At 40.0% G+C, this 14917-nt stretch overlaps 1 protein-coding gene across 6 annotated transcripts in view; it reads left to right on the top strand.

Annotated features, from left to right (window-relative positions):
- The window catches only part of TOX2 (TOX high mobility group box family member 2), a 92463-nt gene that overhangs the window by 52929 nt on the left and 24617 nt on the right, over positions 1-14917 (top strand). For all 6 annotated transcript variants that reach the window (XM_072112206.1, XM_072112205.1, XM_072112208.1 and 3 more), the window contains one exon: positions 6875-7120. In XM_072112206.1, coding sequence (XP_071968307.1) covers positions 6875-7120 — 246 coding nt within the window. The remainder of the gene's footprint in view (positions 1-6874; positions 7121-14917) is intronic.

The following is a 14917-nucleotide window of genomic DNA, read 5'->3' as shown; positions in this document are numbered from 1 at the left end:
CTGCTCTATTACATTCCAGCTCTCGGCTTAACCCCTTGCTGCACCAGCCAGGCATTCACGAACAGCATGGATTTTACTCAATTTATTTCTTATGAAATGATAGGCAACCTTGGGAATATAGAGTGTGCTACAAACCGGACAAATCAATATGGTATAATGTATTCTTTTCTCTATGTACGAGGCTCGCAATATGTGTGAATTTAAAGCGACTGCTTCCAAACATGGCAATTAATGAGAGCCCCGCATCAAAGTAAATGGAGGGTGTCATTGTCTTCTGTCAATTGGGTTCTAATAAGGTGGCAAATTAAAGTTTGGGTCGGCATCGAAGGTTTTGGCCTATGTTAGACTTTGTTCTCTTTCAGCGTTGTGTTACCATATTGGTGACTAGTGAATCTAGTATTAATAATAAGAAATTATTTTAAGGGAGATTGTCAAGTGCTTTTGGCCCGACCCCAAAGCACTTTGTCCCTATTCTGCACGACAAATTGTAATTGACCATTCCACTACACAAGAGTCAAATTGGACTTGACCTCAAGGCTAGGCGGTGCACACTTTCCGAGCACTGCAGGAGGCGCCAGATTCATAAAGACCCGGAGCCATTTTTGATGAATCTGGCGCCCCCTGCACACTACACAGGAAACTGCACATAGTACAGACTGTGCTTGTTTTGATGAATGTGGCCCATTGTCTTCAGGTTCGTTATTGTGCTGATCATTCAGTATAGTACAGATACACCTGCCCATCCATCGTGAATCGTAAAAGGATGTATGCCATTGAGTTAGTGATTGCGCTGCAACTGCCTGAATACCCAGATTGTTGTGTAACCAGATTACTAAGCTCTTCTCAGTGTAATTAGACTGATTGGTTATTGTACAGCCTGATTTTACTTTTATTTGAGTGTCTTGTGTATCTGAAGAGGTTTTTCCATCATTTTTATGCTGTGAGCAGGTGTGTGGCTGCGGTTCACAAGTCGCTTACATTTGCATGTTCCTGTAATGTGGACTATAAGTTAAACTTCCAGCTGCTCAAATAGAGGTGGAACAATGTCACAATGGAGTTCAGTGTGAGTTTAAAGTTACACGAATGAAGGCTACCTGTGTTGCTCTTCTCGGGTAGCAAAGGACGGAACTGTGGTCCGTTTCTGTGGTCCGTGTGTAATAAATTGCTTGGATATATATCCACAACTGTATTATCCACAGTTAGCACACGTCCCCATGTTCCCGGCATCATGCAAAAAATAAGGGAGGTCCTATTCCTACTCATATTGCGGGAAGTCTTTGAGAATTGACATTGGTTGGTATACAGATCCGGGCCTGGGCAGTCTTTGAGAATTGACATTGGTGGTTGTACAGATCTGGGCCCTGAAAGTCTTTGAAAATGACATTGGTGGGTATACAGATCCCGGCCCTGGGCAGTCCTCGGTTGGTATACAGATGCAGGCCTGGGCAGTCTTTGAGAATTGACATTGGTTGGTATACAGATCCGGGTCTAGGGAGACCTTTAGAACTGCTATTAGCAGTTGTGGTGTCCAGCAACAGAGCGCTCCCACTAATGTAACAAGGGACACAAACAATGGACCCCGGAACTGTTGTTTGTGTCCTGTATAAGACTCCAGCTAGGGCAGGAAAAGGACCGACCCTTTGTTTTTTCTACTGCCTCCAAACAGATCTGTGAAAAAATATATTTTTGTGCATGGGTCCATTATATTAATGTGTCAGTGTGCCATCTGCAATTACAGTACTAGGACAAAAACAACATTCGTGTATGTAGTCAAAAAGGGAAAAAAAAATTCTTTTTCCACCAAGGAGGGAGGAGTAATTATCTGGATTTCTTTTATGGTCTCTACCATTATATTTTAGGTCTAAAGATTTGTGAAAGCAAATTAGAATTTTCTTATGTTATTATTCTGGCAGACTGCAGCCACCACTAGGGGGAGCTGAAACCTGATGGTTAAGAACTGAATTGGAGTTTGGTAAACCTTTATGGAGGATGCTTCAGGTATCTCAGTTTTGCAGGTGCCCCACAGCAATGATATAAATGTGTATAGTAGGTTTGCTACTGCGAGTAATAGGTTTTTTTTTAATGCTGGCAAGAGATTTTATTCTGCTCATGTAGTCTTCCAAGTCATTTATGGATATTACGCTCCCTTCGCCTTTTAGAAATACAATTTATGGACAGCAGAAGAGTTAGCATTCCCACTTTCATGCTTCATGATCATTTTGGCTGCTTTTAGTGGATTGTGTCCAAGAGTTGATGTACTGGACTGAATTTTTTTTTTTTTGATGAGTATCACGTGTTCATGAACGGTGATAAATGGGCTTTCACGCAAAATGCTCATGAGTGAATTTATAAGGACAGAAGGCTGAAAACGGGCCCCTGATATCTGCATATAAATGCATCTTTCTGCATATAGATGGGTACAAGATAAAAGGATGCATCGTGTGGTATACAAACGTAGCAGAGGTGGGAATATTATTTAGTGCAGTGTAGATACAGTCTACATAAAAAGTAGCAAGCACTACAACTAAGATTTCAGCTCTGAAGGCCTCATACACGAACGTAATGGGGATCAATATCAGTCCCCATTGACTCCTATGTTGCCCGAGCCCCCGGCACACGCGTTGTCTCACTGTCATCGTGCACAGAGAAATATAGGACATATCCTATATTTTGCTGTGTTAGGGCGCTGACCTTGAGCTGCTTTATGGAGTGGGGAGAAGCGTGTTCGTGGCCAGGCTAATAAACGCTTGTATGAATGTACCCTTACATCTGTCGATAATGACTACATTTAGCGAGGGGTGTAGGTATTCCACACCTGGAAGCTCAATGGACAATGCCGGTATATTAAGTGGCCAGGGGCATAACTTGAGGGGGTGCAGAGGTTGCGGTCGCACCAGGGCCCAAGAGGTTTAGGGGGCCCTTATGGTGTCACTTTCCCATATGAGAAGACTATTACTACATACCATACATTATAGTCGGGGCCTGGCACAGACTTTGCACTGGGGCCCATCAGCTTCTAGTTACGCCACTGTAAGTGGCGCATGATAGATGGGGGCAGAGATTTTGCATTTGGGCCCAGGAACTTTTTGTATATATTTCCTACTATTTGTGTATATTTTACAACCTAGGTTTAAAAAAAACATTTACCCTATCCCTATAAAGATCTATAAAGATGCAAGGTTTAAACATCTTTTCAATGTAGATTAGGATACAATGGTCCTTCCCTACTTAGCAGTGATCCCTCCTCCTGCTGCCTGCCTCCTGCGGTGATCACTGACTGTGAATTTTTAGGAAATTTGGTGAGAATACAGCTGTTTCACATAGAAGTCTATAGACAGAGGAAGGGGCAGAGGAAGACAGAGCAGCTGTCAAAATGGTCACAGACACAAAAAGATGCTGATGTTATGCATATGTTAATAGTAACATTAATCAATACTGCTCTATAATTTGCTTTATGCTGTTGCTTCAACCTATGTCTGCATAAGAGAAATTGCAGAAGAGGATCTCCACTTCTTTCTAAATAACAAGTTTACTCCTAAAAATTATTCCCCTCCCTCTCAGTAGACTTCTAATGGAAGCTTTCAATGCAGGAGGCAGGGGGGGAGGAAGAAAGGAGTCAGATAAGTAGAGAAAGAGTAGTTATAGTTTTGGAAGTTGTATATTATTGGAAGTAAATTGTAATGGCTCCTTTAATCTTTTTAAAGGATTGCTTATTAGCTATGGAAATGGGATCCAAGATATAAAGTGGGTGTATTTCTCCCTGGGGCCTATTCCAGCTATGATGCAATTTAAAGAAAATCGACCACCAGGTTGAAGGATTGTAAACAAAGCACACTTACATTCAGGTTTGTGCTTCCTCTGAAAGGATTCACTATTCTTTTAGCTTCTTATTCCCTTGTCTTTACAAAAGTAAGGCTTTATGCAAATGCGCCTGAGGGGCTCCATAGTTGTTAATCGAGCGCAGAGCCCCACAAGCTCATCTGTATAATTTTTAAAGCTTTTTTTAAAAAAAAAAATAAGGGTATAAGAAACTAAAAGGAGAGCGGCTCTTGAAAGAGGGAACACACATTAGCATGTAAGTGCGCTTGGTTTACAATCCTTCATCCTGGTGGTAGATTTCCTTTAATAATCTATAAGAGTTGAGTACCTTAACCATCATGTAGATGCATCTGAAAATAGATCAAAGTATGAAAAACCTTGGAGGGCAGATAAGTGGTGTAATGGGACGGTACATAACTCGCAATATTAAAAACTGTTGGACTTGATGACCTCTTGACATGTTTGTGTTCTCTATTGGTCATATCAAGATAGATACTCAGGCCCCTATGTGGTTATTGGTATTGGTAAGAGAAGTTAATGAGACCTACTGAGATCATTAGTGAGAACATCCCGAAAAATATTGTTTCATGTGAGATGAATAGAAATGTTCTGTCAAGTAAAGTCAATGGATGTGGTTTAATGAATATGACATGTTACTCATGTAATGCAAGATGGTAGTAGGATATGGCATGGGGGGCACAAAGGTAATCTACAGTAGCCAAAGGGGAAATCAGGGAAGCAGTATTAGGAAGCATATGGGATATCTTAAAAATAATTCCTTTATTTGTATAGCGCACACAGATACGCAGCGCGGCACACAGTCCCTGTCTAACCAACCTACCAGTATGTTTTAGAGTGTTGGAGGAAACAGGAGGACCCGGAGGAAACCCACACTAACACAGAGAGAACATACAAACTCTTTGCAGATGTTGACCTGGATGAGACTTGAACCAGGACCCCAGCACTGCAAGGCTGTAGTACTAACCACTGAGCCACCATGCTGTATCTTCTGACTAAAGGAACATCAAAGCCAGCATTATGATGACTGATTTCATACCCTGTCAACCACGTGAAAACATTTTTCACTTTTTTTTTACACATTCAACTTAAAATCTATTTCTCCCAAACCTGGCCTCTTTTTACACCTAATAATGCCAGGAGGCTGACCGATCCCAGGTTTTTTTTCTTTTCCCTGGAGGTAATTATCTCCAAGAATGAATGTGCAGCTGTCACAATAGGCACATTATTAAGATTCCCATTCTGTAGTAGTGTTGAGTTACTCTGACAGCACCAACACGGAGCTGATAACACCTCATTTGCATTTCTATTATGGACGATGAATGTGCAGAGGAGTCCCCACAATCCTTTGCGGCTTTACTATGTTATTTTCTCATTTGTTCACTTCCTGAATAATGTAGTGTATATATATATATATATATATATATATATATATATATATATATATATTAAGAAGATGCACCTGACTATGCAGCCCCTTTAATTGGCATGGGCTTTTCCAAAACTGGTTGAATTACTTATGCATGATATGTGTCCATATGTATGAGTTGGTGGTGTCCACTGGGGATCTACACTGATGTGAATACATTCTCTGTACGATGATGAGGAATATGTCACCCTATAAATTATATACAGTAAGCCACTATATCAATTAAGAAAACCTTGGAAATCCATTCTCTTGTCATTGGTGGGAGTCCCAGCCATGAGTTCATGCAGATAGGTAAAATGCTCAAAGGGGTTGTCCATTTTCAGCAAATAATTGAAATTGTTTGTGTAATGATAAGTTATAGAATTGTACAACTTACTCTCTGTATCAATTCCTCACTGTTTTCTAGATCTCTGCTTGTTGTCCTTCAACAGAAGGCTTCATTGTTTACTTTCTGTGGATAAAAACACATGTGATGTCACACAGGTGCACGGCTCTTTATATCCCTGGTCATGTGATGTTACACAGGTGCACGGCTCTTTATATCCCTGGTCATGTGATGTCACATAGGTGCACAGCTCGTTATATCCCTGGTCATGTGATGTCACACAGGTGCACAGCTGGTTATATCCCTGGTCATGTGATGTCACACAGGTGCACAGCTCGTTATATCCCTGGTCATGTGATGTCACACAGGTGCACGGCTCCTTATATCCCTGGTCATGTGATGTCACATAGGTGCACAGCTCGTTATATCCCTGGTCATGTGATGTCACATAGGTGCACAGCTCATTATATCCCTGGTCATGTGATGTCACACAGGTGCATGGCTCTTTATATCCCTGGTCATGTGATGTCACATAGGTGCACGGCTCGTTATATCTCTGGTCATGTGATGTCACACAGGTGCACGGCTCTTTATATCCCTGGTCATGTGATGTCACACAGGTTCACAGCTCGTTATATTCTTGGTCATGTGATGTCACACAGGCACACGGCTCGTTATATCCCTGGTCATGTGATGTCACACAGGCACACGGCTCGTTATATCCCTGGTCATGTGATGTCACACAGGTGCACGGCTCATTATATCCCTTTTCATGTGATGTCACACAGGTGCACGGCTCGTTATATCCCTGGTCATGTGATGTCACACAGGCACACGGCTCGTTATATCCCTGGTCATGTGATGTCACACAGGTGCACGGCTCATTATATCCCTTTTCATGTGATGTCACACAGGTGCACGGCTGACGTTATAGACTTATAGCACACAGCTCTGAATACTCTATGTGATATAATGAGCAGTCCACCTACGTGACACCACATGACCATGGACTGACTTTTATACACAGGATTTAAACTGGAACTTCCTGTTGAATGACAGCAAGCAGAGATCTAGATGACAGTTAAGAATTGATGCAGAAAATATATTGAAAATTTGTATTATTTGCTGAAAGTGGACAACCCCGTTAAGAATTAAGACTCTATCCACATAAAGTACACATCCCAAAGAAGTGCTGTGTATGAACTGGAGCCCAAACTTATTAACATAATCTCAATACAATTTTCTTACGTCGTACTAATAGACAATTTATTATTCAATTTCAGACTTACAATGGTCAAAACGAAAGCAACGAAGACTATGAGATCCCTCCCATAACTCCACCAAATTTACCGGATCATTCTCTCATGCACTTGGTTGACCACGAACCTGGATATCACTCACTGTGTCACAGCCTCCCCCCAAACAGCTTGATACCAGCTTACTCCTATCAGAACATGGACCTACCTGCAATCATGGTCTCCAGCATGCTCAGCCAAGATGGACATCTCCTTTCTTCTCAGCTGCCTACAGTAAGTCATCAGATCTACTCTTCTTTGTAAAATATAAGTAAATGTATAAAAAGTCTCAAGTTTTGGTCAAGTAGGTGAAATCCTGGGAGGGAGAACCTTACACCCTACAAATCAACAATGGGGCAAATTTACTTACCCGGCCCATTCGCAATCCAGCGGCGCGTTCTCTGCTCTGGATTCGGGTCCGGCCGGGATTTAAGAAGGTAGTTCCTCCGCCGTCCACCAGGTGGCGCTGCTGCGCTGAAAGTAATTTCATCGCGCCGGAATGCACCACCTCGGACCAGGTGAAGGTAAGCGCTCCCCAAGCGACACTTTTTCGGTTTTTAAATGTGGCGGTTTTTCCGAATACGTCGGGTTTTCGTTCGGCCACGCCCCCCCGATTTCCGTCGCGCGGAAGCCGGCGCCGATGCGCCACAATCCGATCGCGTGCGCCACAATCCCGGGGCAATTCAGGTACAATCGGCGCAAATCGGAAATATTCGGGTAGCACGTCGGGAAAACGCGAATCGGGCCCTTAGTAAATGACCCCCAATGTCTTCATCTTGAAGAGATTTGCTGATTTGAAGAAAATTTGAAGCAGATTATGGAATCATATAGTATTATACACACAGTAGCACGAAGAATGGGATCTCTACAAAATCCCTACTATAGAGATGTAGGTGTTTCACTACATGGTTTATTAACATGGATTATATCACGATGGTGGTCTTCCCTAGATGTCCTGCTTTCGAGGTGGAGATCCCTTCATAATATGACGTCCAACGAAACAGGGCAAATTTATTGTTTGTATTAAAAGGGTTATCTAGGTCTTTAAAACTGATGGCCTAGAAATAGAATTCCAACTTTCCGGAGTTGCAATTGTATTCCAGATCTACAATAATTGGCTTATCCCATGGACAAGCCATCAATTATAAAGATTGTAAACCCTTCAAAATTAATGTAAGTGCAGACACAGTATGGGAACATCTAATTAAACATCAAACATCTAGGAGTCATAATATGGTCATCTGTATGAGGCCTTCAGAGAATCTACGATCCAATCAGTCTATAAATTGTGACATTTTATAGGAGCAATGTAGATTTATGATAACAAATGTCCCCTTTTTTGTCCATAAATTTTGTCAATAAAAAAGAAACGCCGGAAGGAATGAATAATTTATCTTGACTTACTAGATCTGAGGTCTACAGATTAGAACTAGGATATCTCACAACACTATAGCTTAAAGGCAGGGGTGTAACTAGTAGAAGTAGGGCCCCATAGCAGACATTTGAATGGGGTCCCCCTTCCCGGTTTCAAATATGCATATTACACTCACATATATACACATACATATATACATTTATATACACTTATATACCTATATACATAAACATACAGTTCTTCACTCTTTCACACACATTTATAAACTCTTGTACCCACACATGTAGAGCATATACACACATACATGATATATACACACACATATACAGCATATATACATCACATATATTATTATCAGGTTGGATGACAGGGCCCCCTGACACTGTGGGCCCCATAGCGGCTGCTATGGCTGCTATCACTGTAGTTACGCCCCTGCTTAAAGGGGTTTTCCATGCAAACAATTATGATTACATATGCTAAGGACATCTCATCAGTTTAAGATTAGTGGGGGGCAAACCCCTGGTTCCCGACCAATCAGCTGCTTCTTAATCATTGAATAAAAAAGGAAGCAGCCAGCTAAGTTTTTAGTGTAATGAGTCGAGTCTTTGAAGATCAGTGCTCATTCACGTGATAGGAGTTGATCTGCAGTGATCAGGCCTGACCACTACACATGGAACAGAGCTGTCTGCTTCCAGTTGTATTTATTATTGGAGTCATATGATTGGCGAGGGTGCCAGGTGTCAGACCCTATCAATCTGATATTGATAATCTGTTGTAACGATTGGACATCAATTTTTTTGGAGCTTGGAATATCCCTTAAATACAGAATTAGAAAGACAATTTCAATTAAGGAGTTTTCCAAGATATTTACTCTGATAACATCAAAGTCAGATTGATGGGAGTCAAACTTCCACTCCCGCAATTAGTTGATCAAAGAGGTTGTGGGTCTCAGGTGAGGCTGTGGATATTTTCTTAACCCAGGCAAGAGGCTGTATATTATATACAGGTGGTCCCTAACATAAGGACTCCCATCTTACAGGTGACCCCTAGTTACAGACGAACCTCTCTGTCCACTGTGACCTGTGGCGAAGTTCACTTGATGCCGGTAATTTACTGTAATGTAGGGTGTCTGTAATGATGTGTTATTCCCATGACAACCCAATATTTTTAAAATTATCCAAAAAATTATCAATCTGAGTACAAGTTCAACTTAAGAACAAAGCTTCAGAACCTATCCTGTACGTAACCCGGCCTGTTACGGTTTTTGCTTGAAATTGAAATCTTATTTGCATTCAACGAGATGGGGTCCGAGAAATTAGATGACGGGTGGAAAGCAGAAGAAGCTATGGATGAGATTTACTTATCCAGATACCCCCAAACTGTGGCTCATTTGGCATCTAACAGGTTCACACCCACGATTGGTGCTGGTGTTGATGTTACTGTTGGGGTCGAGCCAAAACGCCAAACCCAATCTGTCTGGGTTCGGGGACCCACAGAGCCATAATAACAATATATAATAGACCTTATTGGACCAGATTATATATATTTCAATCTAACGGTCTAACTTGTTGACCGATCTTTACGCTAAGATTCTAATGAAATGCTCTGGAACCATTGTCTGTAAGGATTCACCAAGAAGTAATTAACCCAAGATCTACTTCAAAGAAAGGGGAAAAAAGGGGGAAAAGTAAAAGAAAGAAGAGAATGTTTATTCTTCTTGCTGATTTTCCCGAGCTGCAGTGTCCTCAGTCTGAGAGTGTAATTGTCTTTGATGCATATGTATGAGTGTTCTCTGCTGATTGGTGATTGAAATAGAGAATGGACCTAATGTCTGATGGGGCATGTTTGGCAAATCAAGCCTTGCAGGACAGATCGCATGTTATGAATTTGCATGATTCTCCCTAGCCTCTTTGCATCACAAGTTTCCATTTAGAAAATGCCTGTTTTATTATTATTTTTTTCCCCATCGCTTTAATTGAATTCAAAGGCCGGGCAGAAGATGAGAATATAAAAGAGATGTCTGCAGTACAGCAACAATTGCAACCCTCTATGCCTAATAATATTACCAGTGTGCCCGTACATTTACACAAAAAAGTCATTTTTAAAATTGTTACCGTCTGCGGTGTTATTTATTTATAAACCCATTTTATTAAAACATCACAATTTCTACTTTTTACTAGAAACCTTCTTAGAATAGCCAATGAGGACGCTGCTTTGTGAAACAATAGAATGGGATTTTGTTGTACTGTAGGTTATAATCAAAACTATGAAAAATATGAAAAGTTTTCCAAAGGTAATTGAAGAGATCCTCCTCCTGGTTACATCTCTCCTACTCCTGGTCCTCACCTTGGCTCTAAGGCAACTTGTTTTTGAGAAGCTCTCTCCCATTGTTCTTAGCCTAGCTACGTCAACCCCTTTTGCAAGTCAACTATTTGCTAAATAAAACATATCCAAAAATGTATTTCATTAGATCCTTTTCCAGTTTCCCATCTCTTCTCTTCCTTAACCTCAGCTTGGCTGTTAGGCAACTAATTTAAGAGAAGCACTCTCCCATTGCTCTTAGCCTAGCTATGGTCATTTAGCTACTGGCAAGTCAAAAATTTTACAAATATATTTAAAGAGAACCACCTCTAGGTCTCCATCTATTCTCTTCCTTACCCTCAGCTTGAAGGCCAAGAAACACAAAAAATGGGAAACACAAAGGACGGCGCCTCGGGTGATAACGTTTGGTAATGGATGATGATTCAATGTAGAGACTGCTCACCTGGTAAATTCTTGATTCATAAGCATATAGAGTAGGAAGAGATCCCAAGTTCCAGGAGGTGGTTTTGCGAAAAATATTTTTATCTTCCTTACCCTCAGCTTGGCTAATTTAAGATAAGTTCTCTCCCATTGCTCTTAGTCTAGCTATGTCCACCCATTTAGCTATTCGCAAGTCAAAAATACAAAGGATCTGGAAGATCAGGGCACAAGAAAATCGTAGGCGTGATCCTGTCCTCTGGTGGACTCGAGCCGTAAATCTATTATAAGGGTGGCTATTTGTCCAGATATTTGCAACCCATGGCTTGTTGTTGGTTCTCCTGTTGAGTCAACTGTTAGCTGATGTTCTTAGAAGCTAGACCTAATCTTCAACACTCCTATAACAATATGGAAATTAGTTTTTTTTTTGTAGGGTAGTCCAGAAGGTCATCCAGATTTTTACAAAAATTACCGCCAACTGTCTCTTGTTACTACCTGATTTTCTCTACATGATCACTGTAGCCACAGTCACCTCTGTGGGAAATCAGTAGAAACAACTGAGGACTTAAAACATTAAATTTTACTTAATTTTTAGAGATGTGCGATCTCTCCATCTATTTGTAGATTCTGTACAAATGTAGCTATTTTCAGGCACTAATTCGAATCTGAACATTTTCTGATTGATTTTGTATGAATTTGGTAAATACTATAATAACGGCAATCTAACGGATAGAGATAAATCTAATGGATCTAATGGATTATGCTAATGGATCCAGATAACCCCAACACAAGCAGAAAGTCATATTAATATGATAAACCATATCAATATTTAAGAAACCAAACGATTACTTTAATTTGGTCCTTCTGACCAATCACAGCCATGGCTAGTGGTATCAATTTGCCGGATTGGCTGCAGGCCACCAATCTGACAATATGTCAGGGTCGTACAGGGCACACCCGTAACCTTAAATTTGGGTCCCTTCATCTCTATTAATGGGTCCGTTAGTATCCGTCATAATTTCAAATGTATCACTGTTCCATAAAGATTGATATGGTTTTTCATATTATTATGAATATGTGACTTGCTCCTCTTGTATTCTGGTTATCTGGATGCATTAGTATGCCCACTGGTTTCAATGGACCTTTGATGGTTTCTGTTATTATCCACATCACTTAGGCCTCTGTTATTATGGATTATGTTGGAAAGTGGAAATTAACATTTTTTCTTAATTAATGAAAGGAGATAGGACCTTTTTATTAAAAAAATACCATGTGTTTTAGAGGACTAGAGGGGGGTATAAAGTAATTTCTAAGACAATTTAAGCAACACTGATTCAATCTGAATACATTTGGAAATGAAGTGAAACCTAAAAATGTGATGAAGCTTCAGCAAAAAGAGTCCTGAATGATTCACTCTCCTCTACTTTTTCTGTAATTTACCATTTTCTGTAAAATTTTTGCCAACCCCTTCAATAATATATGTTTGCCCAAAGTCGTTTCCTGAAGATTCTCCAGCAAATTTTTGTCATCTTTTCAAAGCCCATATTAAGTCAAGTTATTTAGAGAGACTTTTACTTTTTACTTTCAATTTTTGATTAATTATTAGATTTCAGAATTTTAGATACTTCCTTATAATTGGGTGTCTATTCCTGCTTAACAACAACCTAAAATATTACATGTACAAGGCACTAACATCCTCAACATGACCCCAATATAAGTTCACCCGGGCCTGGTGATTTTATAACGAGGAGTTGCCTCCATAAAGGTATTTTTATGCTAAAGATTGTCATCGTTAGGGCCAGACAAAGCCAATTCCCCTCCCGTTACTACTGTATTTGACCCTATTTTCTTATTATGATCATTTACTCTCCTATTCTTGGGAAGAAATGGTATATTTGTGAATCGGCCTCTAAAATACGGCCAGGGGAAAGTAATCAGGATGGGAGGGGGCATTCGGATTTATTAAACAGCTTCGTGGACTTGGAAATCATTTATTCTTCGAGCGGGCCTTGGAAAACGCTCCATTTTTCTGTTTTATTGCTTGGTTTTACAAATGGAGCTTGTGGCTGCTATAAATCAGAGTTAGCGGAGATGAGAACTGTTTCGTTTACCATCAAACCCCATCCAATAAAGATTAAAATGAATTCCCACATCCTCTTTCTTAATGTAAAGAAATGCACTTTTAAAGGGTTTTTTCTCTTCCCCGAGCTGCTCCTATGTGCATTTGAAGCCTATTTTGAAATTATTCTTGTTTCTGCTCCCGACCATTTTTACCCCGGAGACAAATATTAGAACATGAATCAGTAAAGTGACATGAAAGAGAATTGTGAATTACATTAAGCTGGATTCTGCGCATTATAGGACCATATTAATGCAAGAGTCTATACTGAAGGTAATGAGGAATTCTGGTTTATTTAGATCTGGATCCTTCGTTAATATATATTTGAAATTAGATGATTGGCCCTTACAATGGCCCAGTCACATGACCTCTGGTAAATCGAGGTTAAGGAGGAATCATTATGATAAAAAGTGCACCCTATGTCCTAAAATATTGTAATTATATTATATAATTATTGTTATATATATTAAGATTATATATATATATATATATATATATATATATATATATATATATTTATGCATACACATAGAAGAATCACACAGACACAGATTTTCTACTAAATTATTGAACTACAGAGTATTTATCTAGCATAAGAGGGAGTAGCCCTCCTAGGTACAATGCTCTGTTATGATTGGCTTATCAGAAAATGGTAATACAGACAGTCCCCGGGTTACGTACACTATAGGTTCTGTATGTTTGTTCTTAAGTTGAATTTGTATGTAAGTCGGAACTGTATGCTTCCTAATTGTAACCCCAGCCAAAATTTTTTTGGTCTCTATGACTATTGGATTTTAAAAATGTTGGATTGTCATAAGAACCAGGATTAATAATAAATCTTCATTACAAACACCTGTGATAACTGTTATAGCTGATCATTGTAGTCTAGGACTAAAGAACAGAAAATTACCAAAATACAGAGGTCCTTTTGTAACTAAGAGTCGTCTGTAAGTCGGGTGTTCTTAAGTAGGGAACCGCCTGAATCTGCGCATTAGCAAAATATATCATGTGATATATACACATCTTTGTTACATGGTGGTAGAAAGACACCATGACTAAGACTACTAAGCTTGGTGTGCCAGTTTTCTCTTGGACTTTGCTCGTTCTTTCTAACTAAAGGGGCGTTCCGGTGCGTATTCACACCACCCGCCATATTTATGTTATGTGGAAGTCCAACATAATTGTGGCAGACGCCCGTTAAACTGAGTGCACCAGAAAAAAAACTGGCTCACCCAGTTCGTGCACTTTGGGCACCCACAGGGTGAGCTCCATGTTCCGTGCTCTGGTCTTCACGAATTGGATGCATACTATAGTGAGGCAAACTGCCTTTGCAAAACTGGCCTTGGGCCTAAGGTCTAACCAAGCGATGAGGCTCAGAGATGTAGTAAGCGACAAACCATTTTCAAACCTTCTTTATTCTTTCAGCTGATGAAATAATGAACCCCACCGCAAAATTATTTGAGTATTTGGACTGTGCCCTCAATCTTCATAAGTAAAGAAACTAGCAATTAATAAATGGTTAAAATTTTGTGTCTTGGAGTCTCAATAACCCTCAGTCCATTTAGAGGAATCTTGAAGAAAAAAACCTATATTCACTATGTACAATTATGTTTCTCCATAGAACCGCAATGTGTAGGTTCTGTCTACCAGACACGTCAGATTGTTATATATTGTTATACTTTTTACACTACTACCTGAATTCCGTCTTAAGCCGGATTCTTGTTTTCTCATATGTTTCTCCATGGCATAAGACCATGATTGCAGCTTCAGACTACACTGGGTTATATTTGTAGTCTGT

The sequence above is a fragment of the Engystomops pustulosus genome, chromosome 6, assembly GCF_040894005.1.
Source record: "Engystomops pustulosus chromosome 6, aEngPut4.maternal, whole genome shotgun sequence".
In the NCBI taxonomy this organism is placed as follows: domain Eukaryota; kingdom Metazoa; phylum Chordata; class Amphibia; order Anura; family Leptodactylidae; genus Engystomops; species Engystomops pustulosus.
This window is presented reverse-complemented; position numbering and strand designations above follow the sequence as displayed.